A 14,297-nucleotide genomic window follows, 5' to 3' on the forward strand; every position below is an offset into this window, starting at 1 on the left:
TCCTGTGGGCTCTTACCACATGGTTTCCTCTCCCAGAGTCCTGCCCATCTACCCACCAGCCCACCCATCTCTTTGTTCTCCTTCTTTGGAAGCCCAATTCTAAGTTCCAGCCCGGATGAGATGCTTTCCCATGGCACCACCATTCTCTGAGTCCCCAACACCAGGATCAGACCGATCCCTTGTACCACCCCTCCTTCTCTAACCTTGTCCCATCCTCATGGGCAGCATCCTGCCAGATCTTAAGGTCATCTACCCTGTAACACTTTTTTAAGTCCACCTTCAGAAGCAAATCTTCAACACCAGCAACATGACACAGTTTCATCAATCAATAACACTTCGCAGACCAAAAGATCATAGACCAATGACTCTCAAATTCCAAAATAGAAAGGAATCACCAGGAGGAGAATCTTACTTAAAATTCAGATTCTTGAGCCCCATCCCAGGAAATGATGATTCAGTAGATCCAGGGAAGGACCTAGGTTTATAAAAAGTCCTCTTGGTGATTCTGATGGGTAAGATTCATAGACTGGGCTGACAGAAATGTCACCTTCAATCAAAACAAGTAAATCACAGCTAACTAACTAAATATATCATAACATACTTTTAAAAATAATAAGTCAAATTAAAAGTCCTTATAATCTTATGATCCTATTATGATCGACTGGCTCTCCAGACTCTGCATACAACACAGTGAGACTTGGCTGATTTGGTTTATTACACTGTTTGATAATTGTTATTGATAAGACATGGGTCAGTGTTTCCCTTTTGTGTCAGCTGACTTGGCGTTCAGGGCTAAATTTTGTGTTTCATTAACTTAAGTCATGGTTTTTAGGTATGGCCACCTCCTCATGACCTTCTCTTTGCTTTGGGTTTACGGTTTTTTATGTGTGTGCCTTTAACTGATATTAAGTTGTTATCTTTGTGGATATAGAAAAAGTCTTAATAATAAATACTTAAAGGGACTGAAGTTGCTTACCCATTTGAAATGGATTTTTCAGACATGGGCACTTTGGTTCTAATGGAAATTCCCGTCAGTGTTTGAAATGGCAGGCGAGTGTAGAAGTTCTTCACTTTATCTTTCAGTACAACTATACGGGGGAAGAAAGAAACTCTATTATTTAGGAAGAAACTTGTATCCATGGAAATATGAGGATGAGTACGTGTACATCAGATTGAGAGCTTCCAATTAAAGTTGGCGTATTGAACTCACATGCCTACCCTTTGCCCTCCTCCCAAATCTCACTAAAATAACAGTCAGGGGAATTCTGTAAAGGATCACACCCACAAGGATAAAGAAAATAGAAGAGGGGATAGATCAACAAAGTTCTAGAATCTAGAAAGCGCACAGAAGAATATGAAGTTGAATTTGTAGACTAAGAAAGCGGAATCCTCAATTTTTCTGTGGCAAGAACAAGAAACAGCCTTATCCACCTTCTGGAATCCCCAAAAGTTTAAGCACTGGCTTCACTGGGATGATGGTAGACTAAACTAGGATAGGCTGGAAATTTCCTTAAGAAACAATGAGGTTTCCAGATGTCTTTGTCTCTTTTGCATAGGAGACAAGTGTCCTCTCCCCACCATAGAAGAAGGTGGAAGGTTTATTCTCCAGAGAGAACAAAAAAGAGTTGATCTCTTGGGTGCAACAGGTGGACTTCCCATTGTGGGGGGAGTCCCACACTGAAACTAGGGGATTCATTCAAGTTCATTCACTTGGGGAAGGTTGAGATTCTCATCTTCCAATCTAATTTGGCGTCCAAACAAATAGCAGCCAGGTTCATGGACCCACCTTGATTATTATAAGATTCCTACACAGGAAAGACTTAAAAATAATGACCCGAGGGATTCTCCAAATGGTGGCCCAACTAGACTACCCTACAGGGAAACTTCAAGTCAGCAAGCTCTCACGACATACTCCAAGCCTGCCAATTAGTTTCTGGGCCCCTCTCTTATATTTGAGTGTAAAATCAAGGGTTGCCAGATATCTAAGAGAGACCTCAAGCACAGATAGAACAGTAAGTGAAGCATGATAATATCTTGGAAGAAATAGAAGCAGTACATGGGGGAAAAATCCCCCCCCCCCAAAATAGTGTTATTAATGTCTTTGGAGGAAACAAATCAACTGCTATCTTGTTAAAGCCACTGCTGGCTTTTTCTGTAGTACACAGTGAAATGGAATTTTAACTCATATGTGCATTAACAGAGGCTTTTTCTAAGGAGTGGGAGTACAGGACAGGATTGTTCTCCATCAGCTTCATGCATTTCTAAATGGCTTCACATTGCTACGAGGAGCATGAGTTACTCTAATTATAAAAAGAATAAGTTAATCTGGATATTTCTAAAGCCACAGAGCCCAGAGCCCACTAGAAAAGCAGTTTGTGCAGATCCCACCAAGTACTCACCTTTCTTCCGGAACAAAGTCTTTGGCCTGTGAGGCAGGATCAGTCTGCAGCCCTTGGGATTGGACTCCACGACATCATCACACACCTGGGCCTCTGGGTAGAGGACGCAGGTGAAATATAAGGATGCATTGTCTGTTATCTCTGCCAGCTGGCAGAAAGAGGACTCCTGGACACAGCCTGCAAAAAAGAGAGTGATGGGTTTTAGTCCTTGGGACACCTTCAGGAAAGGAACCTCTACAGGATCTACAAGGAAGAAATGTCTGATGGGGATTCTTCCTGGGAGGGCAGAGGCCCAGGAGAGTTGAGACTACCAAGTCTGGAAGGTCCAAGAAAAAATACTGGGGTTCTACTAGCTGGAGAGAGTACTCTCCATCAAACTGAGAGCCCATATGGCTCTTAATAAAAGCAGAGTCTAGCAGGATGAGGAATGAGCTGTACACACAGAAATGCAGGAGAACCAGGACAAAACTCCACTGGATCTACCCAAGACCATCTCAGAGGCAGTTGAAATATTCAGACCAAAGACCACAGGACTGTAAAAACTTCGTGAATTCTGTGAATGATCTTGCCTGCTCCCACTACCATGTCAGACTTTCCCACTGGTATATGGTAGCTCCCTCACAGGGAGGGGTCATAGTTAATTCATTTTCTTTCTTTTTTTTCCTCATCTCCAAGGTCAAACACAAGACTTAGAACATAGCACATGCCTGCTGAGTAAAGGATGGATGGATGGATGGACGGATGATGGATGGATAGATGGATAGTGGGTGAAGGGATGGATAGATTGATGGATGGATGATAGGTTCTTGGAGTAAAGTAGAGTTTATCTATCCTATAAGCTTCTTGAAGATATAGGTTATATCCTGTCTTTCTTCAGTATTACTGATGGTACAATACTGAAGTGATCCCTGAGTTATGCCATTGAGTTTCATCATATCTATTTATCAAGAGTTGTTAATCAGGTCTGTGTTGCCTGATCAAAGGATCTAGAAGGGGAAGGATGAGGTCAGAGGATACTTACGAGACAGACACCATAGGTTTGCCTGCTGAGGTGAAAACACATGTTTGAAAAGCCAGTGCTGCTGCGTGGGCAGGGACTGGCTTCCATTGACAGTGATCTGGTTAAGGTCCACAGGGGAGAAAAGGTCTGTTGCCAAATCTAAAAAGGAAGGAGAGAGTCAACTTCCTTTGCTTTATCTTCACAATGAGTTTCTCTTTCTGTCTCCCACCATCCCTGTCTCTCTCTCTCCCCCAATCTCTCTCTCTCGCTCTCGCTCTCTCTCTCTCTCTCTCTCACACACACACACACACACACACACATGCACACACACACTTTCTTTAGGTGGTGTGAACTCAGAGCATGTCTGGAGGCCATGGGGCTGGGCATCAAGCCAGGCAGGAAGAGTTCAGGAGGTTTCAGACAGTCCTAAAAATTATAGAGTTGAAAACTCTTAGACTCTCAGTTTGGAAGAAATCTTAGGAGCCATCTGGTTCCAACAGACAGGATTTCTGTCTGTTGCCCCCACAGCCTGCTTGACATGTCTGGGCTGACCACAGCACTGTACTCCACCATTAAGAAGTTATGGAGTCAAATCTATTACTGTGGACCACTGATGCTCCTATCCTTTGAAGCCACACGGAAGTCCTACCTCTCTCCCCAATGGCAGCCTTCATCTGCTCAGACAGCTTTCAGCTCTGCTCTGCCCAAACCATGAAAGCCCTGGCTTGACTATCCCTTAGTCTCTCCTTATAGCTTCATGTGCCACGATCACTGACTGAAGGCTCTTTCTGGGTGCTGTGTTGCCCATAGGACAGAAGTCAAAGCTTTCTTCTTGGTCCAGGCTCTACCTATATCTTAAGATTTATCTCCAATTGCTTCAACTTTCACTCCTGAAGCCTTGCCACACTGCTTGCTCCCAGGACCACTGTTCATGCTTACCCCTCTTCCTCACCTACCAAGTCCTCCTGTGCTTCAAGGCCAATGCTGTTCCCTCCTTCTCTGATGTTCTGTAGCCCTATAAAGAGGCTCTCCAGTGCTGAAGGGCTCAGTGTTCCAGGCCCAGGGGTGAAGGGCTGATTTCTGCCCTTCATGAGAGCTCTGACTTGGTAGAGGTGCTTACTCTGGGGACACAGTTCATGGAGTTGAGCTGGGGCCCATTTACAGGCCTGGCCAGATAGGAGGCTCTCCTTGCTGGCTTCCCTCTGCGGGTCTCAAACACTCAGACTGACCTGGAGTGGAGAAGGGAGACTTCCTCACTGTGCCCTGAATGGGGAGACCATTCAGAGGAACACCGAGGTGCACAGGCCAGGTAAACAAGGCAGGGAAGTGGCCCTGGGCCAGACAGGAGCGGATCAAAGGGGTGACTCCTGCAGGGGCGTTATCTTCCTCAGCCCAGGAATGTAATCAGCTGGGAAAGGGAAAACCTGAGCTGAGCTGGGTCTATTCACCCTGATTCCCTCTAAGGTCTTGGGCACAGGGCCCAGCTCCCCTTCTGGTGAGGGCATTTTGCGGGGGGGGGGGGGGGGTCCTTCCTGTGGGAGTCGTGTGATGGTTCCATAGATGGGAACTGACATGGGGTATAATGATGGATTTTACAGAATGTCCAGAATTGCCCCGAAGCCATTCCCCTGTACCTTGCCATGAGTGGTCAGGCTACTCCCCACCACCCGCCGCCATGGCATGGCTTAGGTGTGGGAACCCCAAACACAAGTGTCCCAGGGGAGGTGGGGTCAGCTGGAGTTCCTGGTGCTAGGCAGGGCCTGGGGCCAACGGGAGAGCCGAGCCCCTGACGGCAAGGGCAGCTCACCTCAGCTCAAAGGACCGGCGCCAGGCAGAAATCTGAAACCAGTGCTGCCAGAGCTTGTCCTCTGTTTTTCTCTAGAGAAGCTTAAAATCTCAATTTTTATATAAAATCTCCTAAGTTAAAAATACTGGCTCAGTTGGAAAAAAAAAAAAAAAAAAGTCTGCTCTGCAAATCAAACCAAAACCCATCTGCTCCACTAGCTGGGGGTCACCAGGACTCAGCTCTGGAGCCCACACTGTGCCAAGGAGTGGCTGGTGTTCTAGAAGAACACAGGCTTCAGAGGCAGCTGGCCACAGCTTGAACCCTGGTGCTGCTTAGTTCGTGCTAGACTGGCTTAACCAGGGTATACTGAGGTATCTGAGGCCTTATGTGTCTCATTGGCGAAGTGGGAACAATGACACCAGTCAGCAGAGTTGCCCTGACTTTTGCAAGACGATGCATAAGAAGCACCAAATGCAAGGCCTGCCACCAGGAAGCTCAAGAAGGGGAGCCTGCTCTCTTCCGCTCCCCTCCCCGGGGAGTGTTGAGCTCACCCTTGCTCACCAGGAAAACAATGGCTGGCCACAGATAAACTGGAATGCCAACCACGTGTTCAGGAGGTTCCCAAGGCAGAACAAATCTGCCATCTTGCTCGGGCAAAGATCAGAAAGGCGAGGGTCCAGGTCATTGTGCAGAGGAAAGCCAGCCACGTGCTTGCTTATGAGGGCAAGGCAGGGCAGCCTCCTGCACGCCCACCCACCCCTCCCACCCCTGCTGGCAAAACTAAAGCTCCTACCGGAAGACCTCCCGACGTGCAAAAGACACCACTGAGAAGAGCACTGGACAGGAGCATGTACCCTGACCCTAGTCTCCACGCCAAACAGGGACCTGCTCTCTGACACCCAATACAGGAAGAGAGAGGACTAGGGACAGAACTTTACAGAAGGCTTGCTATGAGCCAGGCTCGGTGCTAGGATCAGCATCACCAATACCATGACTGCCACGTAATAACAGCCACCAATTTTTGAACACCTTCTCTGTGCCCCTGTAATTTTCAGCATTACTTATTCTAATTCCCACAACTGCCCTGGCACATGGGGACTGCTCTCTCTCTCTCTCTCAATTACTGAGGAAGAAACTGAGGCTGGGGAAGGTGACTCAGGGTTGCACAGGCAGACAGAGGCAGAGCTGGGGTTTTAAAGCCTACTCTTCTGGCCTGAGAACCTGTAGTCTAAACCAGGGCATAGCCCTTGGTTCCTGCAACTCTACAAATGCAGAATGAACTCACAACAGCCAGACTACTACGAAATATGCCCCATTTGGGGTAGGCTTTGCACCTTCTCTCATTCGAGCTGGACAGAAGCCCCAGAAAGCAGAAGAACCTGTGACTTGGATGGCATCTGGTAACTGCCAAAGGCAATGTGCCAGGTGTTTCACCCAGATGTGCTATAGTGGGATTAGTGGAAATCGAGGTGCCTTCTACACATGAATCAAGGCTCTTAGAAGGTGAGCAAAGTACTCACGGCCATGCAGTTAACGTAAGTGGCAAATAAAGTGGCTCAAGCCCTAATCTATCTGCTTTGCAGTGCGGGGTTCCTCCCACGGTGCGATACTGTCCCCCTGGGCAGGCAGATTGACCTGCCTCCCCTCTCCCCTCCCCTGTCTATTCCCCTCCCTTCTCTTCTGTTCCCTCCCCTTCCCCGTGGCCCCTTCCCTTCTGTTCTATCCCCTTCTGTTCCCTCCCCTTCTATGCCGTTCCATTCTGTTCCCTTGTCAACCCTTCCCTTGCCTCCCCGAGTCTCCTCTTCCCTTCCCCCTTCTTCCTCCTCCTCCTCCTTCCTCTCCTCCTCCCCCCCTGCCCTGCTCCCCCTCTGAGTTTTATCTCCCCCTAGGAAATAACAACTCGAGATGCTAGGGATAAAGCATCTCAGCACATACACTCTGTCCCTACTAACGTATGGATTTGTATCTTCCACTGAGTAAAAGGACCCTTTCTCAAGGACGCTCTAGAAATCTCCCTCACAGAACGGTGCCGGAATCGGTACGTTCCATCACTGACATCACTGACGTCACTGACCACAGTCAGCTGAAGCTGGCTGTTTAGTCACTTTTGCTGGGGTTTGCTGTTCTGGTCATTTTCTTTTCCCGGAGCAGTGATGACTCTGCAATGGTTCTGCTGTACTGTCCGTGCCCCTCTGAGGAGCTGTCTGTGTTGAGTGACGTGATTAGCTGAGAGGGTGGTCCCTGGCCGCAGGGGGCAGGGATGCTAACAGGTCCAAGCATGGACCAGATGTGGGGCATCACCATCTTATCTCCACAGCCGGGCACCCCTGGGTAGAAAAAGGCTTTGCGGTGGGTACCTGTGTCTGTTGGAGACACTGGCCTTGGCTCCGTGTTTCTTCCACATCCCATAGACTCAGATCGAGACCCCATGTCAGAATCTAGGAGGGAAAAAAAAAGATTGTTGTTTTATGTTGGGGTGAGAAAAGGGAGGTATTCCTCTTGTCAATGAAATGGCAAACTGGGAAAGTCTCACAGTCCACAGCCAGGTGCCCGAGACAGAATCTAGAACTTCTTAGCCTTTGAGGGCACATCAGCCAACTTCTCATTAAGAGAATCATTACTGTCCTCGATATTGAAGTGACTCATTGCAAAGCTAGTGAGATGTGCTCATAAATCTTGGTCTTTACAATGCCCTGTGAGGATGAGGGCTAAGATTGTCACTTACTCCTGAGAAAACAGAGATGCGCAGAGATGAAGGAACTCATCCCAGAGTATTCAGGGGGAAAGTAGATGAATCAGAATTTGAGAAAATTAAATAAAATCTCCAAGTTGGGAACGTGTCTTCCTTGAAAGCAGAGTGGGCCCCTGGGAAGAACAGGGCATCAGGCACGCCTTTGGGTGCTCTTGCTCAGGCTGGCAAATATCCTCGGGAGAAGCAAGTCCTTAACCCCTCACCAGCTTGCAGCTTATTTGTCAGACATTTCTGATAACTAGGAAGCACTGAACCTGGAGCCAGAGTCGGGCTCCCAGCCCTGGGAAGCCTGGAGGGCATTTCACTGAACTTTTCCACGCCTGGTTGTTCTTGTCTGCGAAATGAATAAAATACCGTCCCCTTTTGCAGCTACCTTATAAGGACGGCTAATGAGAAACAACGTGTATAATCTCATTAAATCTTTAAACTTTAAAATGAGACTACAGTGGGCATCCTCCCGTCCCTCCCGCTCTTCCTCCTTTTTTGTTTTTAAGATTTTATTTATTTGACAGAAAAAGACACACGGAGAGAGAGGGAGGGAACACAAGTAGGGGGAGTGGGAGAGGGAGAAGCTGACGCCCCTCTGAGCAGGGAGCCTGATGCGGGGCTCCATCCCAGGACCCTGAGATCATGACCTGAGCCTGAGCCGAAGGCAGATGCTTAACCCACTGAGGCCCCCAGGCGCCCCTTTCTTCCTCCCTTTTCCTCGTGCTCTCCATCCATCCTCGCCACCACCAGTGTGCGGCAGCGGCTGGGCTGCACTAGGCACTGGGCCACTTGCCCCAGCTCATGCAGCTCTGTGTGCCCAGCACTCTTATTGCCATGGTGCCCATGAGGGGACAGGGCTGTGAGGGTGTAACGGATGTGCATGAGGCCACAAGGCAGTGCGTAATACAACCAGAAATCACACCCGGTGACTCCACCCCAGGGCACTGTCCTGTCTCTAAGCAGACCCCACAAGAGTGAGGAGGGATTCCGGGAAGAGGAGGAGAGTGACATGGGGTGGCATCAGTCCCCCTCCCCCCACTAGCCCCACAGCCACAGTGTGTACAGGTCGGCTACCCCCGCTGCTTCCCGCAGCTGGAATTCCCAAGGTGAAGGCTGTGCCTCACCCATCTCTCTCAACCCGTCCCACTCAGACTCATCCCAAATGCCTTGCACGGTCCTGGCACTGAGTAGGCACTTGGGCGATGCTCAGGAAATTCAGAGGAGAACAAACAGAGCAGAAAGAAGTTGCCAAACCCTGGTTTTATCTGGAGCCCCAACCTGCTCCACACCCCCACAGGGGCACTACCTTTCAGCAGGGGTCATGACATCAGCACAGGGGGACATGCCCCCTCGCCGTGACCTCATGGGGGAATGGCATCTGTGGCTGAGTCCCCTGGAAAAATTCATCCTTGGCCAAAGCAGCCTCAAATCTCCTTTCCAGGAACAAGAGCTCGGGGTCAGTGAACTTGATCTCACAGGAAGCCATGCTTCCTTCCCCCATCTTTGCTGGGGCTTCTACCCTTTACACATTTCTTCGAGGGTTTGGTATCTTATCTGATGAGAGTCAGGTCCTTCTATGCCACAAAGAGCACTCATTTGGAAAACAAATCTCTACAGTTTCCTCTCTGGGGAGCAGAGTGCCCCATGAACGAGAGGTGAGGCCAGTCCGGTGTAATCTGTGTCCTGTTCACCCTCTCTGCCCCACCACTCACCTTTCCAGAGATAAACCTGCTGGAAGCTGGTAATGGTGTCTGGAGGTCCTTCCACGGAGGCTGGAACTGCCAAGAGAGATATTTATTTCTATAAGCTTGAGAGTGCCTGTTCTCACAGGGGACCCACCACGGCCATGCTGACCCTCCTCTCCCCCACACAGGACCCTCCTACCTACCACATTGCATGCCCCCAAAACAACACATCATGGAATAGTCTTCCAGATACCTGGTACAAGACCAGAGCTGGTCAGGCCCAGGTCAGGCACCAAAGAAATTATCGTGGGTAGGGGGTGGGAAACTGAGAGTCACTGAAGAAACTGGGGACTGGCCAAAAGAGAACCAAGCCCCTAGAGACTCGGGTGCTGTCTTAACTGTCCATGTCATGTAAGCCCTCTGAGATTCTTGCATTGCAGGCAAATGGGGACAGTAATAGTGAGAGTGGGAATCCTGGGAACCATCTTCTGGAGCCCTCAGCATTTGATAAGCACCCTATGATGGGTAGGTTCCATTATTAGATTCATTACTAACGTTATTCAGTTTTCTTTCTGCCAAACTACATTCTTCTGGAATCATCTAGCTGCGAATGGCTTTGCCACACCATTCCTTGATGGTCAAGTTTGCCTCTCTTGCCTCTGCTCAGACTTAAGATTTTTCTATCCCCTGCGCTATGAAAGCCTGGGAAGAGAGCTCAGAAGAAAGAAGAGGTTCTGGAGGAGAAAAAAAAACTCCACGCATGGCAGGAAACACATGGTTCCCAACCTGAGACCTCAAGAAGCTAATCACATCATGTTAGTATCATTAAGAACCATGTATTATTATAGTCAATTATTATTCACTCTTCACCATTGGCCCAACACTATGATGAGCACCTTCCAGATACTGCCTCATTTAAACCTCACAGGTAGGCATTTTTGTCCCTGATTTCCAGGTGCAGATCGAAATCCAGAGGCCAATGTCAGAGTTCAAATCCCACCTGCTTGGCTCCACACCCCCTGCTCTTAATCACCAGACTGAAGAGAGGATAACATATTTTAGAATTCTGTCCATCCAAAATAGCAAACACCTATAAAGGCTCTTGTGTTTAGAGGGGTATTTAAGGAGGTTTAAAGAGGTTTAATTAAACAGTGAATGATTTGGAAAACTCACCCATTCAAGTCATGAGCCCTTCCATACCAAGAATGGTGCGACGTGCTCTAGGTCAGGGAAGTGAGCCAAAAATATTGAGCTACACTTCCATTTGGTTTTGCTTCTAAAATGGGAATAAGCAGCAATTCCAGAACATCTCACACTGCCCAATATTGGGATTACACATTTCCTTAAAAGACCCACTCATAATTCTCTCCTCGTCCTCCTCAGAGGGTGGATGCCTCTTATAAAAATCTGGGGAAATTAAAACCTATGATGTCGGGGAAATCTAGACTTGGATCTTTGAAACTTTGAAACTCATTCAACACACAACAGAGGAGCCCATAGTACACTCTTCCAACATGAACATGGAGCAATCTGCTGTGCTTCAGCTACCCTTCTTGGTCACATTTGTCCATGACAAAGGGCAGGCAAGGGGACTTGGGACCTGATCCCAAGGGAAATTAGAGAATTTGTTTCTTAAAACTTTTTACACCCAAATCTATATGGTATACTGACTCTTCAAAAGGATGGGAGGATATATATATATATATATATATATATATACACATACACACACACACACGTATGTATACGTATGTATACATATATATACATGTATATACATATATATGTATATATACATATATATACACGTATATACATATATACACGTGTATATATATGTATACATACGTATATGTGTGTGTATGTATATATCGAGAGAGATTTATCCTTTTGGTAATATAGATGTACACAAAATATATAAATAAGGTAAAATTTTCCAAATAGTGTAGCTCATCCGTGCATTAGGATTCTTATTTATTCTATAAAAGTAGGAGAAACAACAACATCTTAATTCTTATTCTTATTATTCTTATTCTTATTATCTTATTCTTATCAATCTTAAGTGCATTATTGCTCTCAAATCTAAGACTGAAACTGAGGAACCCTTTACAAAGTAATTTACCATGGGATACACCTGAGCATTTAGATCATGGACCCTCAGTAATATTAGTCCACATTCCCATCATTGCTCCTTCTCAAGAGCACTAATCCCTCAAGCATTTCTTTACCACTCAGCAGTCCCCATTTCTGACTTGGATGAGTGGGTGAACCTCTCACGTTGCCCAGAACATCTTGATGTGGTGTGGTAGATGTGTCCTGCTTTTCATGGAGTGGCAAGGACAATTGTAGGATCCCTCCATCACCCAGAGAAGAACAGGTATTCCACACAGGTGGACAGGTCTCACGCTGTATTTTAGAGCCAGAATGCACTGAACTGTGGTGAGAATAGGATTTCTTTCCTACTTTTTGTCCATATCAAGGCAGTAGAGCCCCGTGCATTCTAGCCAGGAAAATATGGTGAGTCTTAACCCCATCCTTGGTTTTGGCTCATTTCAACACCATTCAAACTAGTGGAATTCAGTTACATCCAGGACACAAAAAGCTGAGCACTTGGTAGATCCAGAAAGCCACCTGACATCTACAGACTGACATGTAGATGCTGGTAAATCACCACAAAGTGAAAACAGCCTTGGTATTTTGACTACTGAACTGATTGCCAGGTCTCCACAGGCAGGAGAAGGGCACAGGGTGAAGGGCATGGCATCACCCTCTCTCTTGTCTTCCCCATCCCCCACCACACTCACCTCCTCCTACTTTCCAAGTCAGTCAAGGGTACCCACTCCTTCCCGGTCACTCTCTCAGACCCATCCTCCTTGCCTGCATCAAACTCCACATCCACCCAGGCTGTTTCCCAAACTGGTCTTGAATCCTCCCCCACAGCAGGACTCTACCTCTTGGCTCAGGCCTCATCACAGACTTTGACCGGTCCCCTTGACTCTCTCCCACTACCCCCCAGTCATATAGCTCCAAGGAATCCTTCCCCAAAGGCAATCCTACCTCCAGTCTTGCTATAGCTACCGTAGGTTTCAGAATCACTTCCCTGGGACCTGGTTCTTGGCAGTGTGAGCAGCCACGTGCCATCCCCAAGGGGCCTGTCTTCCTAGTTCCACCTAATGCATGCTTCCAGCCTTCTGTATCACTGCCCTCGAAAGCCCTCACCCCCTTCCACCTGGTGAACCTCTACTCATTCTTTAAGAATCAGGGTTAATGCTACCTCCTTCTAGAAGGCCCCCACAAACCCCCTGGCTGGGTTATATGCCCTTCCTCTAGATTTGCAGAACACTCAACAAGCATCTCTATCTTTAATTTTACACTTTACTGTAACTGTCCACTGAACATACTAGAGCTTTCGGACATCAGGAACAGGGTCTTAGTGTTCTTTGTGTCGCACACATCTGGCATAAGGCCTGCTGCAGAACTGGTGTTCAGCACATTAATGTCTACAAGGAGGAATGAATGAGGAAAAGAGAGTAATCAATGACATTCAGAGCCCACCAAGCAAACACAGAGCATCATCTTCCTAAGCACAGGAAGGCTGCCCACTAAATTAGCTTTCCTAATGCAGACGTCCAATGCTTCCCTCCATTCCCCAAAACTTCCCCGACTCAATATTGTTGGTTGTGAGGAAGCGCATGGAACCGAAGCAAACATAACTCCACCTCTTCCCCACTAAGCAATATTTTAAGGTAAAGCAGTTTTGACTATCCAGACATTTGTTCCATTCTTTCCATGACAGCTGAGTTAGAATATCCCTGTGACACAAACAGGTCTCCATGCTCTGACTCATCACCTCTCTCTCCATAATCAAGGCAACACAAACACATACACATTTAGAAGTTTTGGGGTTTGGCACGGAACCTGATTCCTGGAGGTTGGTGAGCACTTAATTTACTTCAGGACACTTCTGCCAAGTTCATGTGCTGTGTCTGGGCAGTTAATTTAAATCTACAGCCTGGCAGTGGGCAGCATCCCAAACTAGAAAGCCCAGGTTTCGGAGTCTACCTTCTATTCCCTGCCCTTCCTAAATTAACTGCTTTCCTGAATCCTTGTCTCAGGCTCTGCTTGGTGCAAAGCACATGACTGCTATTGTAAAAAAACTATAATAGAATCATCCTATTTGTATGTGCACACCAGACGTCTTCTCTGAACTCACGTGGAGACAGTGAGCATCCCAGAGGCATTGTATGTTTCTCTACCTACCTCCCAACACCCCGAGACAGTGGCAAGCACTGATACAAAACAGACTCCTATGAAGAGGACACCAGCCAGGAGCAGAGCCTCAGCACTGCCCAAAGCATGAAGCCTTTGGGATTCAGAATAAACCCAGGAGTGTTCTGCCAAGGCTTGTTTTTCCTGTCAAATGATAAGTCCCTGTGGGTAGTAAGGGACATTTAATCTGCCTAGTTTTCATTCATTTGCACTTCAAGACATTGTGAGAAAGAAGACATAAGCAGTTCCAGAGCTTTCTAAGCCTTTCCATGGGAAGATGGATCCAGCCAGTCCCAAACAGGTGAAGCATCCAGAGATGCCCACGGGCAATTTGGGAGACACAGACTCGGGGTGGATTCTTCTCTTGAGAGTAATGTTTAAACAGAAATCTGACAACGGGGAAGAGAAATCTCACAAC

The 14,297-nt window shown here is 47.4% G+C and overlaps 1 protein-coding gene across 1 annotated transcript in view; it reads right to left on the reverse strand.

Moving 5' to 3' along the window:
* TG (thyroglobulin) overlaps window positions 1-14,297 on the reverse strand; it is a gene marked incomplete at its 5' end in the record, with an annotated part of 236,556 nt that overhangs the window by 146,209 nt on the left and 76,050 nt on the right. Inside the window, 5 exons of the mRNA XM_082719073.1 lie at window positions 977-1,088; window positions 2,400-2,576; window positions 3,421-3,558; window positions 7,543-7,623; window positions 9,638-9,703. Of these exons, the coding sequence (XP_082575199.1) occupies window positions 977-1,088; window positions 2,400-2,576; window positions 3,421-3,558; window positions 7,543-7,623; window positions 9,638-9,703 (574 nt within the window). The remainder of the gene's footprint in view (window positions 1-976; window positions 1,089-2,399; window positions 2,577-3,420; window positions 3,559-7,542; window positions 7,624-9,637; window positions 9,704-14,297) is intronic.

Source organism: Mustela nivalis, assembly GCF_964662115.1.
Source record: "Mustela nivalis genome assembly, chromosome: 2".
NCBI classification, from domain to species: Eukaryota; Metazoa; Chordata; class Mammalia; order Carnivora; family Mustelidae; genus Mustela; species Mustela nivalis.